A 17,184-nucleotide genomic window follows, 5' to 3' on the forward strand; every position below is an offset into this window, starting at 1 on the left:
GGCTCAGCACAGCCGGGACCCCAGCCCCACCACATGTAAAACCACCTCCTGATAGAGCTCCATCACCTGCCCCAGGGACACACAATGGACAGACACATGCGTGCACACACAGACTCACACACACTCCCTCCCAAGGCCCTCCCCCCACAGCCCCGAGCCCCAGGCCAAGCAGCCAAGGAGACTGGCACTGGGCCAAGAGCAAACTGGGGGAGCAGGCACACCCAGAGTGAGGCAGGAGGCTGACAGCTTCCTAGGACGTTTATTGGAGCCTTGGCTAAGCGTGATGCGGATCAGGAGCCCCCTTTAGCCCCCCAGTCGGCCCGACGTGGGGGGGGGGACACGAGGGGGTCAACCTCCTTTCCTTCCCGTTATAGACAACATTATTAAAAAAAATAAACTTTACAATACATTTTCGCTCATCTGTTAGGGTATTATTTTGATAGTTTTGTTTCTTAAAAAAAGGAAAGGTGGGGGAACCACACAATATATGTATACAGATGTGTATATACATATATGTTGAGAAAGGAGCCGTGTTATGTACATACAGTGGGTGGACGTCTCAGAAATGAGGAAAGAGAAGGTGGGAGAGAAAGAGGCAGGGAGTAAAGGCTTAGAGGGAGCGTGGGGCAGGAAGGCGGCCCACGGTGGTCTTTTCTGCCCCTCTTGGCACCAGGCCCTCCCCCCACAAGGAGACCCACCAAAGGGACCCACGAGAAACCAAGGGAGCTGACACAGAAGCATTTCTCTTTGATTTCAAAACTCTTGTCACCAAGGAGGAAGAAGCAGCCTGGAGGTGGTGCCCAAGTTTTGCTCCCAAACCTCAATGGGATCACCCAAGTGGGCTGAGCTCTCAGCACCCCCTGGAGCTGGCCCACCCCAGACCCCTGTGCTACAATGGGGGACAAGGGGACTCAGTGCCACACCCCTCCATATAGATGCAGTCCCACCCAGCCCGCAGAGAAGGGAGGTGAAATGAACTCCATCCTTGAAGCCAAGGGGAGGCGCTGAAGGTGCCCAGCTGGACCCCCCAGGGGCCGGCCTCACTGCTCTGCTGCTCCACGCTCCCCCCCGCAGGTCCCCAGAGTCAGTAGCTTGAGAAGAGCAGCCATCCTGGCCCTGCCTGTGTCAGGCACAGCCACAGGTCCCTTGGGCATCGGGGGTGTCTTCAGCATCTCTCACGTCAGCAGGGTCCAGAGAGGGAAATACCAGGAGAAAATGAAGGGCATCTCTATCCCTTCCTGTGCCCTCCTCGGCAGGAGGTGGGCCTTCCCTTGCCAGGGGACCTCTGAGCCTGCTCTCAGGCTGCCCGCCTGCTTGTCTGTTTGGTTTAGAAAAACTTCTCCAAAGAAACCTGGGAGGAGACAGGTTCAGAGACAAGGTGGGAAAAACTTTTTTTTTTTTTGCAAGGTGTGTGTGTGCCTGTATGTGTTTCCATTTTGTCAGGCGGGTGTCCTCATCTGTGTAGCTTTCAGAAATCTCCTGACGCGGTTCCCAGAGCCTACAAGGCCAGCTTCAGCATCAGGAAGGAGACAGCGGTCAAGGCAGCCGACGGTCTGGCTCTGCGGGGGCCTGAGTTAGGTCTGATCACCTTGTTACTCCCTGGGATGATATTGGTCGTGAGCTACGACCAGGCGGGCGGGGGGAGAAAGGGGACGACAGAGAGAATGACAGTCAGCAGGGCTGGGCTTGAGCAAAAGAAAGGACTGTGGAAGTGGAGTGCTCAGGTCCCTGCCCTCCCAGTCACCCAGGGGCCCCTCCTTTGCAAAGCCAGGCTTCCCTGGAACTGGGCTGTACCTCGGCCAGTCCCCAGGAAAGGAGGCTGCTCCCCTGCCTGGCTGACCCCACCAAGTGAAGAATGCATCCTCTGGGATAGAGGCCAGCGAGAGCTCAGGGCAGAGGCTCCCAGGGCCCCCAGGGACCTGCTTCATGAGAGGAGAGGAGGGAAAAGCCCAGTTCTCCCCTCTCGTAAATTTTTTATGTCTTTTTAAAGCCACGCCTATGGCATATGGAGGTTCTCAGGCTAGGGGTCGAATTGGAGCTGCAGCGGCCAGCCTACACCAGGCACTCCTAAATTTGTTGAAACCCCTTCTCCATGAAGTTTCCCCTGAACACCCCCGTCTGAGCTCTCTCTCCTTCTATAGACTCTCGCGCTGCCTTTTTTCCTCATCTAAATTATGTATATGCTATATATGTGTGTGTGTGTGTATACACACACACATACATACATAGTCATAGATTTCCTACTGTGCTGCGGCTTCTCAAGGAAAGGCTTGTGTCTTTCCATCTTTCTATCTCCTCAATAGCACAGAACCAACACAGAACAGCTCAATGGGTACACTTGTCTTAGTGTCAGGAAGCCTTGCCAGGACCTCTGCTCAGAGCAGCCTCTTTTTGTTTTTAGGGCCACACCTGCAGCATATGGAGGTTCCCAGGCTAGGGTTCAAATCAGAGTTATAGCTGCCAGCCTACGCCACAGCCACAGCCATGCCGGGTCCAAGTGGCATCTGCAACCTCCACTGCAGCTTGTGGCAATGTCAGATCCTTAACCCATAGAGCAGAGCCAGGGATCGAACCTGCATCCCCATGGATACTGGTTGGATTCTTAACCCGCTGAGGCACAACAGACACTCCCAGAGCAGCCTCTTGGGTCTCACCCAAGAGACAGGTAAGGGCCCTGCACCCAACCCCAGCAGAATGAGCACCCCCTACCCCGGGTCCAGGAAGGCCCGAAGCTCAGCTAGCCTGGCCTGTATAATGGCATCTGGGGGGCCCCAAGTCCAAGGCTGGCCTGGAAAAGAACCCACTGAGGTCCAGCCCCCTGTGCCCACCCCGACTCTGCCCATCACTCACCTCTGTGAAGCACATGCTTAATTCTTTGGAGCTATTGGTCTTCAACCCCTGTTCCTGTAGGAGAGAAGGCACGAATGAAGACAGGTCACCGGGGCTGGGTCTCCAGCTACACTCCGTCCCGATTCAGATGAGACCATACAGTCCACACGGCCCTGCCATCCACTGATGGCATCACAGGGTACCTGCAAGAAGCGCTGGCAGCATGGAGACCTTTGCCCTTCTCTGACACCCTCAGCGATTAGACCCCGTCTCCCCTGGACTCTTGAAAAAGAAAAGTTCTACTGTGCTTTCCAGCGTACGGCATAATATAGTAATAAGCCACTCCTGGGTCTGTCTCCCACACTCAGCGCTGTTCTCAAGAGGCAGGGGCCGTCTTCTTTCCTTGCATAGTAGCAACTCAATAAATGTTATACTCAGTTAATGTTTGTTAACTGCCATTCGTTCACACACCTGTGAATGAATGGTGAGTGAATGAATGAAGGAATGAATGCCACAGATTGGAACTGGCATCCGAGCACCAGCTCCAGAGAGATCATGAGTTTTTGCTGGGCTCACGGGGTGACAGCTGTGATTGATGAGTGATGTCTGCCACGGGCACATGTTAGGGGGACATCTGGCCAGTGCTGGCCATTCCACCTTAACATGTGGTACCTGGGAGCGCTGCAGTCCAGGTGACAAATGAGGAAAGCTGGCCTGGTGATGACTCCAGGGTTTCCTAACCCTGCACAACCACTGGATGAGGACCCGCGGGTGTGTGTGAGGACCAGTCCTTTGCTGTCATCATCATAATAGTGATCCGTGGGCAGCAGCTGGGATGTGAGGTTTCTAATCTGGCCTCGAATGGCTCTGGCCACCAGAAGCCCAAGGAATTATGCCTAAATTCCTGCTCTTGGCCAGAAGTATTAACAATCCCTTGAACATCCCAGGCAATGCATCACCCAGGGCATCTGGTCAGCTAAACAAGGCCCCAGCTGTCACACAAAGGCCCCAGCCAAGAGCGGAGTCACTACCAGCAGTGGAGATGTGGTCACGGTTAACAATGAGCAAGGCTGACTGGAACCAGGGACCCAACTCAGGGGACCCTGCTTAAGACCACAGCACCAGCAACTCTAGGAGCCAAGATCCAGCGAAGCCAAGCCACCAACCGCGTCCCTGAAGAAAGGGCATGTGCTCGAAGGCCCTTCTGGACCCACGGACTGGATTCTACTGCTCAGGACCAAGTGCAGATCCATCGAGGCTGTGGGGGGTCAATGCCTGACGGAACCTGCCCCCCCACCCACCCCACCTCAGAGGCCTTGCTGTCACCAGTGCCTTTCACCTGACTCACTTGGTCACCTCCCTGAGCAGCCTCCCTGCTGGGTCACCACCTAGGACATCCTGTGGCCTGTCAGGGTCTGTGCCACGGGGCCCAGCACCTGTTTTTCCTGGCATCCTTTCCGGCTTTAACTGTTCCAGGTGTGGTAGCTCTGTCTCCACACCCTCCAGGATCCCTGTCTTCTTCCTGGTGCCCCCTCCCCCCAGTGCCCACTAAGGAGAAAGGCTGTGTAGCATCACTGGCAGACAGCTGGGGACCAAGGTGCTCCCCCCACTTCAACCCAGAAGCTCCATTTTGACTTGTTTTATAGGTTGGAATTATGTACAAAATTGTTTTTAAAAATAGTCTACGGCTTCAGGAATTCTCGTCGCGGTGCACTGGAAAGGAATCCGACTAGGAACCATGAGGTTGCTCTGTGGGTTAAGGATCCAACGTTTCTGTGAACTGTGGTATAGGTCAAAGACACGGCTCAGATCTGGCATTGCTGTGGCTGTGGCTGTGGCCGGCGGCTATGGCTCCCAATTCGACCCCTAGCCTGAGAACCTCCATATGCCGCGGGTGCGGCCCTAAAACAGAACAAAAAAAACCCAAAACAAAACTAAATAAATAAATAAATAAGGTTTAAGAAAATAAGTAAACTAGGAGTTCCCGTCATGGCGCAGTGGTTAACGAATCCGACTAGGAACCATGAGGTTGTGGGTTCGGTCCCTGCCCTTGCTCAGTGGGTTAACGATCCGGCGTTGCCGTGAGCTGTGGTGTAGGTTGCAGACGCGGCTCGGATCCCGCGTTGCTGTGGCTCTGGCGTAGGCCGGTGGCTACGGCTCCGATTGGACCCCTAGCCTGGGAACCTCCATATGCCGCGGGAGCGGCCCAAGAAATAGCAAAAAGACAAAAAAAAAAAAAAAAAAAAAATAGCTAAACTAGATGACCTCTAGGCCTAGCCATACAACCTTCTGTGACAGGATGGCAGCTCTCAGGGAGCCCAGGATCCTCAACACGGACCTGGACACCTGAATTCCAGGGAGAAGTCCGGGCCCCTGGGCCCTTCCGTCCGACGGCTAGAAAACACTGAGCAGTCGGTGAAGGAGTGAAGGCTGCAGTAAGCTCCCCCAACAGCAAAACCAGAGACCCCTCGCCTGGTCCTGGGCTCAGAGAACAGGACAGGCGTCTGCCAGCCGGACAACCTTTGCTGAAAGTGGCTGTTGTGGAAGGTGCAGAGAGAAAGACGTTCCACTGCTGATGCCTTAGGCTCCAATTTACTGCCTCCCTCACCCGGGAACCCTCCCCACTGCTCCCCACAGGGGGTTCCAAGGACGGATGAGTCACAGCCCTGCCCACACCCTGATGAGAAATCAGCATCCCCCTCAGTTCGGCAAACGGGAGGGGGGAAGAGGCTGCTTCCTCCCAAGGCCCCCACACTGCAGGCTGTCCTCTGAGGCCATGCTCCTCCCCAGGCCACCCTTGTTGCCCATCTCACATGATTACCTTGGTGGCAGGGAGGGACAATGGCACCAGAGACAAGATTCATCCTTCTGGAAATTTCTCCCAGAGGGGACTTTTGTCCTGGACGTTGGAGGAAAATTATCGTCTTCCTCCTCTACCTTGCCTCCTTCTGTCGGCACTCCTGAAGCCAGCTCTGCTGGCCCCAGAACCTTGCCCACCCGGCCCAGGCACCAGGGACCAAGCCCAGGGTTATCTCTATGGGAAAACCTCTGGTCGGAGTTGGCAGGCCCTCTCCAGTGTCCCCTGCTTCTGTTCCTGGTCCCATCCCCAAATCTCAGTGCCCTTGGCCACCTCCCTCTGGCGCACACCCACCCCTAGTAACTCACAGGGCTTCCTCCTCCTGCACTTTGGCTACCCGCTAGCACGACCCCTTCTCCCTACCTCCGCTGAGTAGCCACTGTCCCTGACGATCGCAAAGATCTCCTAACAGGTCCACGAGTCTCACTCCCCTGAAAACCCATCTCCACCTGCTATCAGATTATCTTCCCAGATCGCACTTCTCATCACGACATCCCTGTTCAAAAGCTGTCAGCAGCCTCTCCACACTCAGCACTTCAACCTGCAGATCAGGTCTGACTCCCAGCCCTCCCTCCCGTATCAGAACTATGTTCTCCCGAACCCACAGCCTGTGCAAACATTTTCTGCAAAGAGCCAGAGAGTAACGAATTTCCCAGGCTAGGAGTCAAATTGGAGCTGAAGCTGCCAGCCTAAGCAACAGCACACAACCATAGCAATGCCGGATCCGAGCCTCGTCTGCGACCTACACCACAGCTCATGGCAACACCAGATCCTTAACCCACTGAGCGAGGCCAGGAATCCAGCTCGCATCCTCATGGACTCGGTGTTGGGTTCTTCACCTGCTGAGCCACAGTAGGAAGTCCCAGAGAGTATCGTGGCTTTGTCAGCCACAGTGTCAGTCCCAGCTCCACCCTGCCCGTAGCACCACGTGGACAACTCGTAACAATAGGGTGTGGCTGTGGTCCAGTAAAACCTAATTTTTCCAAAAAGGCAGCAGGCCAGATTCAGCCAGCAGCCCCCCTCCTCAGCTGCTCTGTGCTGTCCTGGCTCCCTGCCTCTGCTCCCTCCTCACCTTCTCCTCCCACTTCTGCATCTCTGTGTCTAGGGGTCCTCCATCCTCCCTCTTCCTCCAGGCCCAGCAGCAGGAGTCACCTTGTCCGTGAGTCCCGAGCTTCCACTGCCAGCCCTGAACAGCCTCCCTCCTCTGCATCCCATGACACCTTCCGGGCCTCTCGGTGCGCCCATTAATTCCTGCCCTGTAATCATCTGAGCATGCACCCAGCCCATCCTTCCAGTATGAGGACCAAGTACCAGCCTGGGACGCTGTCAGCCTCAGTGCCTGGAACAGAGTGACATGCAGTAGGAGTTTATGTTGAATAAATGAGTGAATGCACTGAGGGATGAATAAACAAAGAATACAGGGAGAGCCGGAGGGAGGGGAGAAAAGAAGGAATGCATTAGCCTCGCAAAGTTTTTAAACAAGCCTAATGTGTAAATCAGAAATTATGCCCTAATAGGCATTCGAACAGTAAGTGAACAGACACGGACAGGACTCTGGACCCCATGCTCTGACGGCCGCCGGCCTGCGTGCCAGGTAAAAGGCCCATTCAGGAACAGACAGGAGGAGGCAAAGGCGACCTGTTACAGACATGCAGTGAGGGGGCTCGTGGCATCCCCTCGGAACTCATTTTTCACTGATGGCCCACATGTGATGGACAGCGCCAGAAGAGTGGAAACTGGCTGCTGGAGACGACGAGGGCAAAGGAGGTGGCCCTGGGGAAGAGGGTGATCGGTTCAAACTGGCCCAGAGCAACCCAAGGGGAACACCAAGGACACTGGAAACAAATCAGGTCCAGGGAAAGAGCGAACCTGCTGCCACTCTGCCCTGCCCACGTGGCACTGCCCTGGTCCAGGCCCCATTGTATGACAGAAGAGCCTTCTACCCAATCCCCCTCCATCACTGATAGAAAGATTTCACCTCCATACCCTCGGGCGCACAGAGGGCATCTACGAGAGGAAGGGAAGCTGAATAGAGTTGCCTGCCTGCGGGGAAGAAAACAGACCATTTTCTGGAACAGAGAGCAGGAAGTTCCCATAAATCGAATGAATGGGGGATTCTTCAGCCTGCGTGAAGCACCCGCTGGATGCCAGGCTCTGGGAGCTGAGTCACAAAGACTACCAGGGGGGCAATGCAGCCCCCGCCCTCCAGGGCTGCTGGCCTGGTGGGGGAACAGAACAGAGCATGACTGGGGTAGAGGGCGTCCTGAGCAAGGAGAAGGCAGCTCTGCCGGAGAACAGTCAGAGGACCACCCAAGAGGCCACATCCAAGTAGGATTCTCGGGCAGAGAGCTAGAAGAGAGGGCAAGGAGTGGCTCTCAGCTCAGAGGAGCTGACAAGTTCCAGGGCGGCATCCGGCTCAGGCCTGCACGGGGGCTGCCCAGTGGGTGGGCTTCAGAAACAAAGGGCCTTGGGTGAGGGTATAAGACTGACCATCTCCCCGCTCTGAGGAGCACTGGAAAGAAGGGCAGGAATTCACACAAGGGGTGTGTGCGTGGGTGTGGGTGTGTGTGTGTGTGTGCGCGCGCGGGAGAGGCTGGGGCAAGGGAGAGGCTGCTCTGCAGATCCTGCCACACTTTCTCCAAATCCCGGAGACCCCCAGGTTGACAGGGCCAGCGGAGCGGAGACCACAGCCAGTGGAAGCATATGAAAGCCAGACCTGAGGGAGCTCCCATTGCGGCTCAGTGGAAGGGAATCTGACTAGCATCCCTGAGGATGCAGGTTCGATCCCTGGCCTTGCTCGGTGGGTTAAGGATCCTGTGTTGCCATCAGCTGTGGTGTAGGTCGAAGACACGGCTCGGATCCTGAGTTGCTGTGGCTGTGGCGTAGGTCGGTGGCTACAGCTCCAACTGGATCCCTAATCTGGGAAACTCCATGTGCTGCGAGTGTGGCCCTAAAAAGTAAAAAAAAAAAAAAGAAAGAAAAGAAAGAAAGAAAGAAAGAGCAAAAAGCAAAAAGACCCTCCCCAAAGGCAGTGATTTTCAATGCCAAGAGCATTGACGCTGGAGTTACAGGTCTCCCTCTAATTCCTCTAAGTGTGACCTGGGCATAATAGTCACTGCCACTGAAGAGGCCAGTTTCCTCACCTGCAGAATGTGTAAAATTTATTCATCCCCTACCGGCACCCTATGCCTACCACAAAGTGCACTTCAAAATAAGTGTGTGAACTGCAATGAGCCTCTTCCCTTTACTCTTGTCATTTTGCTGTTGTTTTGAGTGTTGCAATTAAAGAGAGAAAAGAGGAGTTCCCACTGTGGCTCAGCAGTAATGAACCCGACTAGTATCCATGAGGATGCGGGTTCGACCCCTGTTCTTGCTCAGTGGGTTAAGGATCTGGCGTTGCCATGAGCTGTGGGGTAGGTTGCAGACATGGCTCAGCTCTGCTGTTGCTGTGGCTGTGGGGTGGCTGGCAGCTAAGGCTCCAATTCAACCTCTAGCCTGGGAACTTCCATATGCAGTGGGTGCGGCCCTAAAAAGCAAAAATAAATAAGTAAATAAATAAATGAAGAGAGGAAAGATGAGGAAAAAGGAGACCAATTAAAGCAGAAGCAGAGGCTCTTCTCCTGCAGTTTCTGTGAGCATGCAGCACAGGGGTGGTTGCGGGTGGGCCCCTCTGAGGATCTGCTTCTCTTCCTTCCCTCCCGAGAGAGCCTCCCTGGCTGTCCCACACTGAGCGACTCAGTCAACAGACCCAAGTGTGTGGTCACGGGGGCCAGGCTGAGGTGGCAGCAGGGGAGTGCCCTGGTAGACAGCCCCCTCAGGATTCAAAACACCTAACATGCCTGTAGGCTCCTCACATGTGTCATCTCACAGATCATGCACTAACCCCACTGGAATCAAACCAAGTGTTAAAGAAAACCAGGCTGGGGCTGAAAGAAAGCAGGTGAAGGTTTAGCAAATGACTGGAGAGAAACGGGAAAAAGGCAGTCAGAGTCATCAAGTGCTGAGGGGGCTGCAGCGGGCATGAGGCCATGGCTTTGAACCCTGCCCCGCCTGCAGTGGCTCCGTGAGTCTTAGGAAGAGTCTGCAGGCCTTGCTGAGTGGGCATCTCCCTGGGTGAGCCAGCCCCGAGGCCTGGGAGGAAGGCTGGCAGGGACCTGTGGATCATGCCAGAGCCTGGTCACCTGCCAGGTGGCACAGCCCTGACCTCCTGAGCTGCCTGTCACTCTAGCATGAAATTGAGCTGGTGACTGTCTGTGGAGCGGTCCCTGAGCCCTAGTGGCAGCCACTGAAGCATTTTCAGTGTAATTAGGAGCTGCCCAAGGGTGACACGGGTACCTCAGCCCCAGTCAGGAGGGGCGGCCTAATGGAGGGACCCATGCTGGGCCTGACCTGAGGATGCTGGGAGGTCAGCTGTCACAGGGCAGGACACCCACCAGGAAGGGAAGAGGGAGTGGCCTCCCAACCTGGACAGGCACCAGCCAGGGATGCACAGGACACCTGGACGCCTCTGCCAGGCCCCAACCCGGCTCAGGTCTCAGCCCAGCACTCTGAAAGCCCACTGCTTTCCTGGGGTTATATTGATGATCACAAATTGTATACATTTAATATGTTGCGACCTGACAACCCACTAGACATACACAATGTGAAATATTCATCACAGGCGAATCAACACATCTATCCATCCATCACCTCCCACCTCTACCACTTTCCTTTTGTTTTCTTTTTTGTGCTGAGAACACCTAAGATCTACTCTCATAGCAAATTTTGAGTATGCAACCCAACATTGTCAGCTACAGTTAATTGCTGGAACCTGTTCTCTAGGGTGTATCTTGCAAGACTGAAGCCCTCACGGTGAGGGCCCATAGGCCTGCCCCCTTCAGACTGGCATCTTCACTGCCGCACACGGCTAGGCCTGCTCTCCCGTCCCCACACCTGCTTCCGCTGTGCCCCACACTGGCTGGACTCCAGCCCCCAGGCCCAACTCTTAGCTGAAATATCTCTACGCCCCCCCACCCACACCCTCTCTGTTCCTTTTCTGCTCTCCCTGCTATTCTGCATGAGGTCTTCTTTTTTTTTCAGGGCCGCACCCGAGGCATATGGAGGTTTCCAGGCTAGTGGTTGAATCAGAGCTGTAGCTACTGGCCTACACCACAGTCATGGCAACACTGGATCCTTAACCCACTGAGCAAGGCCAGGAATTGAGCCTGCGTCCTCTTGGATGCTCATCAGATTTGTTTCCACTGAGCCACAATGGGAACTCCTGCACAAGGTCCTCTTTTAAACTCTCCATTCTAGGGTTTAAGTTTGTATATGAATGTCTGAGTGTGTGAAAAAGAGAGAATGTGTGTGTGAAAGGGTGTATGTGTGGAGGAGCTGGAGGGGGTCTGACTAGAACCAACATCCCAAGCAAAGGATCTACCGTGGCAAATAGCGTGACAGCACGTGGGTAGCTCAGCAGAGAGAAAGACTGAGTGTGGAGCCCTGTGGCTCCCGGGAGCCACTCACATGGCCCTCTACTGTGGCACTGACCACAGCCCCCATGCACTGCTTGTGGAGATGTCTGCCCTCAACGAGACTGAGGACCACAAAACACAGGACTGTGTCAGCTGCATTCACCAGCATCTCCCTAGCATCTCACACAAGACCCCACAATGTGTGCATAACACGTGCTGGGTGAATGGAAGGAGAGATGGGTGAATGGAATGCGTGGATGGGTAGATGGGTGGATGGACAAACAAATGAACATCATGGGTTTTGGAGTCAAATGTAGGTTTGAAATCTTATTCCACCACTAACCAGCTGTGTGACCTTGGGTGTGTCACCTAACATTCTTGGGTTTCCTGTGTATAGAACAAGAATCCCAACCGCTTACTGTGTGAGAATTCAATGAACTAGGTAGAGTTGACTAGTGCAGGGCCTGGTAGTTGGTAGATGGTTACTAAACAGTATCTCCATTTCTCTGGCACCCCCAAGGTACCTAGTACAATCCTGTGTCAGAACAGGGGTCTGATACTTGCAAGGTGATGCCTAGTGAACCAAACATGGAAAATTAGCTCCTGCCAGCTCTTCTTACCTCTCAGGTCCTGATGCACTTGCATGCCCTGTCCCTGGTCCCCCTCCCTGGTCCCCTGGTCCCCCCCTCCCCAGCCCGCCTCTGGCATCAGGTACTTCCCTAAGCCCACGGCCTGTCCCCTGCTCCATCTCCCAGCGGCACAGCTGCATCCCCTCACCTGGACAGATGTGCAGGTGGTGATGACGCTGGTGCCCAGGCTGGTGCTATCACTGAGGTCATCTGGCAAAGAAGGTGTCTTCTCTACTCGAGGGGCCTGCGTGGCCTGGAATGAGGGGTTTTTCGGGGACAGGTTCACATCTGTGCCATTGCCAAAGGCCTGGATGGCGTTCCCTGTGGGGAAAGAGCATAGGGAGACAGAAATCGGGGGTCACCCCCATGACTCTGCCGGCCCAACCGCTACCTTCCCTGTTACAGCCCAGAGCTGGGGGCAGGGTGGATCTTGCCCAAACTAACTTTGCTGAAGCTCCCTTTCGGACACTGCCAAGGTCTCGGGTCTAGAGAAGGCGAAAGTCAGAGGGAAGGGGAACAAGAGAAAGCAGAGTAGAAGGAAATGCGCTGGATGAGGACTGAAGAGGAACAGGGGACAAGAGGGGTTGGGGGCGGGGGAGGAAGTCACTGCCCAGGGCAGCGAGCCCAGCTTCTCTGCAGCACTGAGTGCTACAGACCCACTCCCCCTTTTCAGAAGCTTCCCCACTCCCAGGCCCCTCAGCACAGGTTCTCCTGGCTTCTTCTCCACCTCAGATGCTTCTAGCCACCCCCCCACCTGCCACTGGCATTTCGATGGCCCCTTCCCAGATGGCCTTACCCATTCAGTCCATCATACTAATTCACTCGGGACAAACTAATGGGACCTCTCAGACAAAATCATGTCCCAAATACTTGACCCTACAGCCAAGCGCCTACAGGAAGCTCCACCTCCGAGTTCCAGATGCACCTCAAACTCATCTGCTGCCACATGAACTTGGCACCACCCCTCCTTGGCAACCCTGCTCCCCTTACATTTCTGGTCCTGAAAGTCCCATCCCTCTACACCCGAGTCTCCCAAGTCAGAACCCCGGGTCACCCTGGATTCGTCCCTAGCCACAAGCCTACTTCAGCTGAGCCCACGCTAGAAATCTATGACTCCACCTCTCCTCGCCACCCCCCCCCCCACTGCTCTGGATCAGTGGGTACTCTCCTCTCCCACGAGCACCCACTACGTCCTCTAGCAGGCTCTCTGTTGGGTCACTTGGGAGAACCAACAGACCTGCCTGCATCTCCGCTCCCCTCCACACCAGAACCAGAGAGCGAGCCTGCCCTAATAAGACCTGACCACAGCGCCACCTGCCAATACCCCTTCGGCAATCCACTCTCCACCTCCACCCCCTGCAGAACCCTAAGATCCCAAAGCTCGGTCTGCAGGCCCCTCTCCCCCCATCCAGACAACCCCAGGCGTCCTCATGCTCTGGCCAAGGCTAAGCGGTCCAAGGTCCCAAACCCCACCTCTGCCTGGGCTGACTGGCAGGCCCTCCCCGCCTCTTCAGCTGTGCTACCCAGCAGTCCCCCCCATGGGTCTGCCTCTGAGACACCTTCAGGGCCCTCCTTCCCCAGGATGTCTCTGGCCTTCCCACCCCTGCATTGTCCCCCACTGCCAACTGTGATCGCTGTGACCCCCTGACAGTGCGCCTCCCTCAGACAGCAGGTTGCTTAGTGCCGGGCACTGCGACTTCCATCTCTAAGCCCCTGCCCCCAGCGCTGCTGGAAAGGGAGGATGGACAGATGGACCGAAGGAAGAAAGGAGGGAAGAAAAGGGGTGGAGCTCTGTGGGTAGGCATGGGCAGCAGGTGTGTCAGAGCAGAAAGACCCGGCAAACAAGCCCAGGCTAACCTCTCTCTCTAGCCTTCGGATTAGGAGTTTGATGAACCTCCCATTTCCAGGGGAAATGGATCCTTACAGGGAGAAATGACACATGCTGAGACCCTCACCCCAGGGCTGTCCTCAAGGAACCTGGCTCAGACTGTCAGGATAGCAGCCCAGCAATGCGGCCTTGACTTGACATGAGCTGAAGAACCCCGGTGGCCTCGTGACAGCTTTGGTGTGACTCGTGGAGAGCACAAAACCCACGGTCTCCATGGCAACCTCCCTGCCAGGGAAGCTGCCCCACAGGGAAGGAGGGGAGGGCTGAGCAGAGCCACAGGGCCCCTGGGACAGGAGAAGGGGGTGGGACTCCCCAGGAGGGAGGACGTGGCTGGACTCACGCAGGCACGGGTTCTCGGTGAAGTCCCTCAGAAACTTCTCACACTCCTCCTCCAGGTTTCCGCTCCCACGACAACTGCACCAGGGGGACACCACGATGCCAGCGGGGCTGGAGTCCACATAGTTGGGTGTTATCTCGAACCCTGGGCAGGCAGAAAGAAACAGTAAGGGTTCCTGGTGGGCCCCCAGACCCCAGGCACATCAGAGAAGAGGCCCGGGACCCCCCACCACCACCTGCCCCCCAAACACACAAACCAGTTCACAATCTAAACCACAGGGGTCAGCAGGGGCCAGGAGGCATGGCACAGAGGACAGACCGGGATGGCAGAGGGGGCACCCAGGAGCCCCCCCACCCCACTCCAGAGGACAGGCTCTCGCTTTCTCCTTCACCAACAAGCAGAGTGTGTATTCTTAGTTGGGGAGACTAAGGCTTACTCCTGGGTTTGGATCCCAGTGTCAACGTTGCTGCGCAAGTTGCTCAGCTTCCCTAAGCCTCAGTTTCCTCATCTGTAAAATGGAGCAGCAGCAAGTCCAGCAAGCACTGCTGGAAGAATTAAATAAGACAGCCCACATAAACTGCCTGGTGCAGCTTCTGGAAGGCCAGGCAAAGAATGGCACCCTTTCTCCTCATTTGGGAAGCCTCCTAAGGCCCCAGGGCCTCCTTCCCCCTCCCCCAGCCCTACCCCATGATAACGCGCTGGCTCTCATCACAGCTCTATCCAAAACTGTGCAGAGCAGGGCAAGCTCAGGCTGTCCACCCACTGGCCCCGAGCTGGGCCTCGGCCCCTAACTGCCTGGGGCAACCAGGAGCTACCAGAGCCCTGTGTGTGTTTGGGGGTGGGGGTGCCTTACCAATCATGCCAGCATAGGAGCCCAGACACGCCTGGTAATTGTCAGTGGGGCAGCTGGTGAGCGTCTGGTAGGAGGCACGACAGTTGGCATGGAAGTCCGCCAGCCGGGACCTGGGGTTGGGAGAAGACCCATGGGAGACAGCAGGTTAGTCTGGCTGCCCTCCGGCAGCCTCCCGGGGTGGGTGGGAGCCAGGAAGACAGGGAGGAGGTACTGGGGCCCCCAGCTCTGGGGGGCTTCAGGCGAGACACTCCTTGAGGACAGGACTTTCTGGAGAGCCAGGCACCCGGTTTCGGCAAGGCCCTCTCTGAATGAGTCTCGTAGTGGGAGGAACACAGAGGGAAGCCGGGGTGGGTCTGCTGAGAATGCTGGGGACTCCAGCAGGAAGGCCAGGCTCTGCTTCCTGCTCAGCCCCGCTCCTGGGTGACCCTTCCCAAGTCCTTGGACATCGCTCTTCCCACCCACAGAACGGAGACCATAATCCCCGCTTAGCACCTCCTAGGTTTCCTCTGGGAGTCAACAGGGCCAGTCCCCAGGGGGGTTAAAAGAAAGAGTCCCCTTAAGCTGAGACATCGCCTGGGCCTTCCTGACCCAGAGCAAAGCCTCCCCTTCCATCCCTCCACCAGCTTTCCCATCCCACAAGGCAGCATCAGCCTTTTCTTCCCCTGGTGACGTAACCTGTCATCACCCGTTCCTCTCTGTCAGTGGCGGATGGAGCTGCTTCGAAACTCAGCTCTGTGCTACCCACTCAACCATGAGCCGCCCGAAGGCAGCCGCTGTCTGACCTGGGTCTGTCCCCAACTCCCGGCCCCCGGACGTGGAGGGTCACAAGGTGGCCAAGGGCACCCCAGCCTAACCTATAGGGCAATTCTCATTCCTTTTTCCTCCTGCCCTAGTGCCCTGGCCCTGGGCTGTTACCATCAGCAGCTGGGGCCACCTCCCCACGGGCCATGACTTCCCACAGGGATGAGTGCCCCTTGCACGTCATATCACGTGTGTCTCACAGCAGCTGCAGGCAGCGAGCACTAAGGTCTTGTTCACTGGTATTTTCCCGATGGTGGCACATAGTAGGACCCCAACAGCACGTGCTTGGTGACAACACTATGGTAGACACAGGAAGGACCAGGACCCAGGCCATCTGCCTCCCTGCCTGTACTCTGTTCACACCATGAGGTACCCACAAAGCTGGCACAAAGGTGACCCCAAATTCAGCTCCCCTGCTTCTCCACTGGAACTGTGTCCATATAAGGAAAGAGCAGGTAGAGAGAGAGACAAGAAGCTGAGAGAGACTGCCAACAGCCTAAAAGGAACACCCTCAAGGCAGGCAGCGGTGTAGGACCCCCCATGGGACAAATCCTGGTTTGCCTGGAGGCTCCACGATCCAGGGGATGGGGTTTGGGACAAGAAGGATGCTCTCCAGAGGAATCTGACCCCAGTGAGGCTTTGTGTGTCTCAGAGCCCTGCCGTCGACGCACGGCAGCCTGCAAGCAGGGTGACGGAAGATGAGCCCCAAGCTGAGTGGGGGTGGGGTCTCACTTCAGCTCCGCCCCTAACTCATGGGAGACCTTGGATGAGTCCTTGCTTCTTGGGGACTCATTTTCCTTATTTTCTCAATGAATAGAAAATGCTCCCTTTTCTTATAAAGCGGTCTATAGCTGAAAAGGTATTTTCACAGCAGGGAGGGTGGAAACGCTCTGGAGATGGATGGTGGTGATGGTTGCACAACGATGCGAGTGCACTTGATGCCACTGAGCTGTGCCCTTAAATATGGTGAAAATGGTCATTTTTAGGTTGTGTGTGTGTACCCGACCACAATAAAAAACCTGAGTTAAGGAGTTTCCTGGTGGCCTTGTGGTTAAGGATTTGGCATTGTCACTGCAATGCCAGGGTGCAATCCCTGGGCCAGAAACTTCCATCTTAAAAAAACATGGAATTCCCGTTGTGGCTCAGCAGTAACGAACCCAACTAGGATCCATGAGGATGCGGATTCGATCCCTGGCCTTGCTCGGTGGGTTAACGATCTGGCGTTGCCATGAGCTGCAGAGTAGGTCACAGACATGGCTCGGATCTGGCAGTGCTGTGGCTTGTGGCTGGCAGCTGCAGCCCCAATGCAACCCGTAGCCTGGGAGCTTCCATATGCTGCAGGTGCAGCCCTAAAAAGCAAAGAAAGAAAGGAGGGAAGGAAGGGAGAAAGGAAGAAGACTTAGGAAAAGGTCCACCTTCGATCATGTAATCCTCCCAAAAATGCTGTAAAATCTGCCAAGCAATTGTTATCACAAGCCCTCCACAGGGGAGGAAGCCGAGCCTCAGAGAAGCTGAATAACTTGCCCAGGATCCCAGA

General features: G+C 55.7%; 1 protein-coding gene across 5 annotated transcripts in view; it reads right to left on the reverse strand.

Moving 5' to 3' along the window:
* Positions 1-240: 240 nt before the first annotated feature.
* GFRA2 (GDNF family receptor alpha 2) overlaps positions 241-17,184 on the reverse strand; it is a 93,219-nt gene continuing 76,275 nt past the window's right edge. For 2 of the 5 annotated variants that reach the window (XM_021072828.2, XM_021072826.2), the window contains 5 exons: positions 14,847-14,956; positions 13,997-14,137; positions 11,917-12,089; positions 2,851-2,904; positions 241-1,621 (listed from right to left, as the gene is read on the reverse strand). In XM_021072828.2, the coding sequence (XP_020928487.1) occupies positions 1,499-1,621; positions 2,851-2,904; positions 11,917-12,089; positions 13,997-14,137; positions 14,847-14,956 (601 nt within the window). In that variant the 3' untranslated portion in view covers positions 241-1,498. Of the gene's footprint in view, positions 1,622-2,850; positions 5,006-10,396; positions 12,090-13,996; positions 14,138-14,846; positions 14,957-17,184 lie in introns of those variants that run through there. The other 3 variants (XR_014826895.1, XR_014826896.1, XM_084995441.1) reach the window with 3 other exon arrangements.

The sequence above is a fragment of the Sus scrofa genome, chromosome 14 (assembly GCF_054392235.1).
Source record: "Sus scrofa isolate SSC_HxYL_T2T_F1_AM1 chromosome 14, Sscrofa_HxYL_maternal_Yorkshire_Landrace_v2.0, whole genome shotgun sequence".
Classification (NCBI taxonomy): domain Eukaryota; kingdom Metazoa; phylum Chordata; class Mammalia; order Artiodactyla; family Suidae; genus Sus; species Sus scrofa.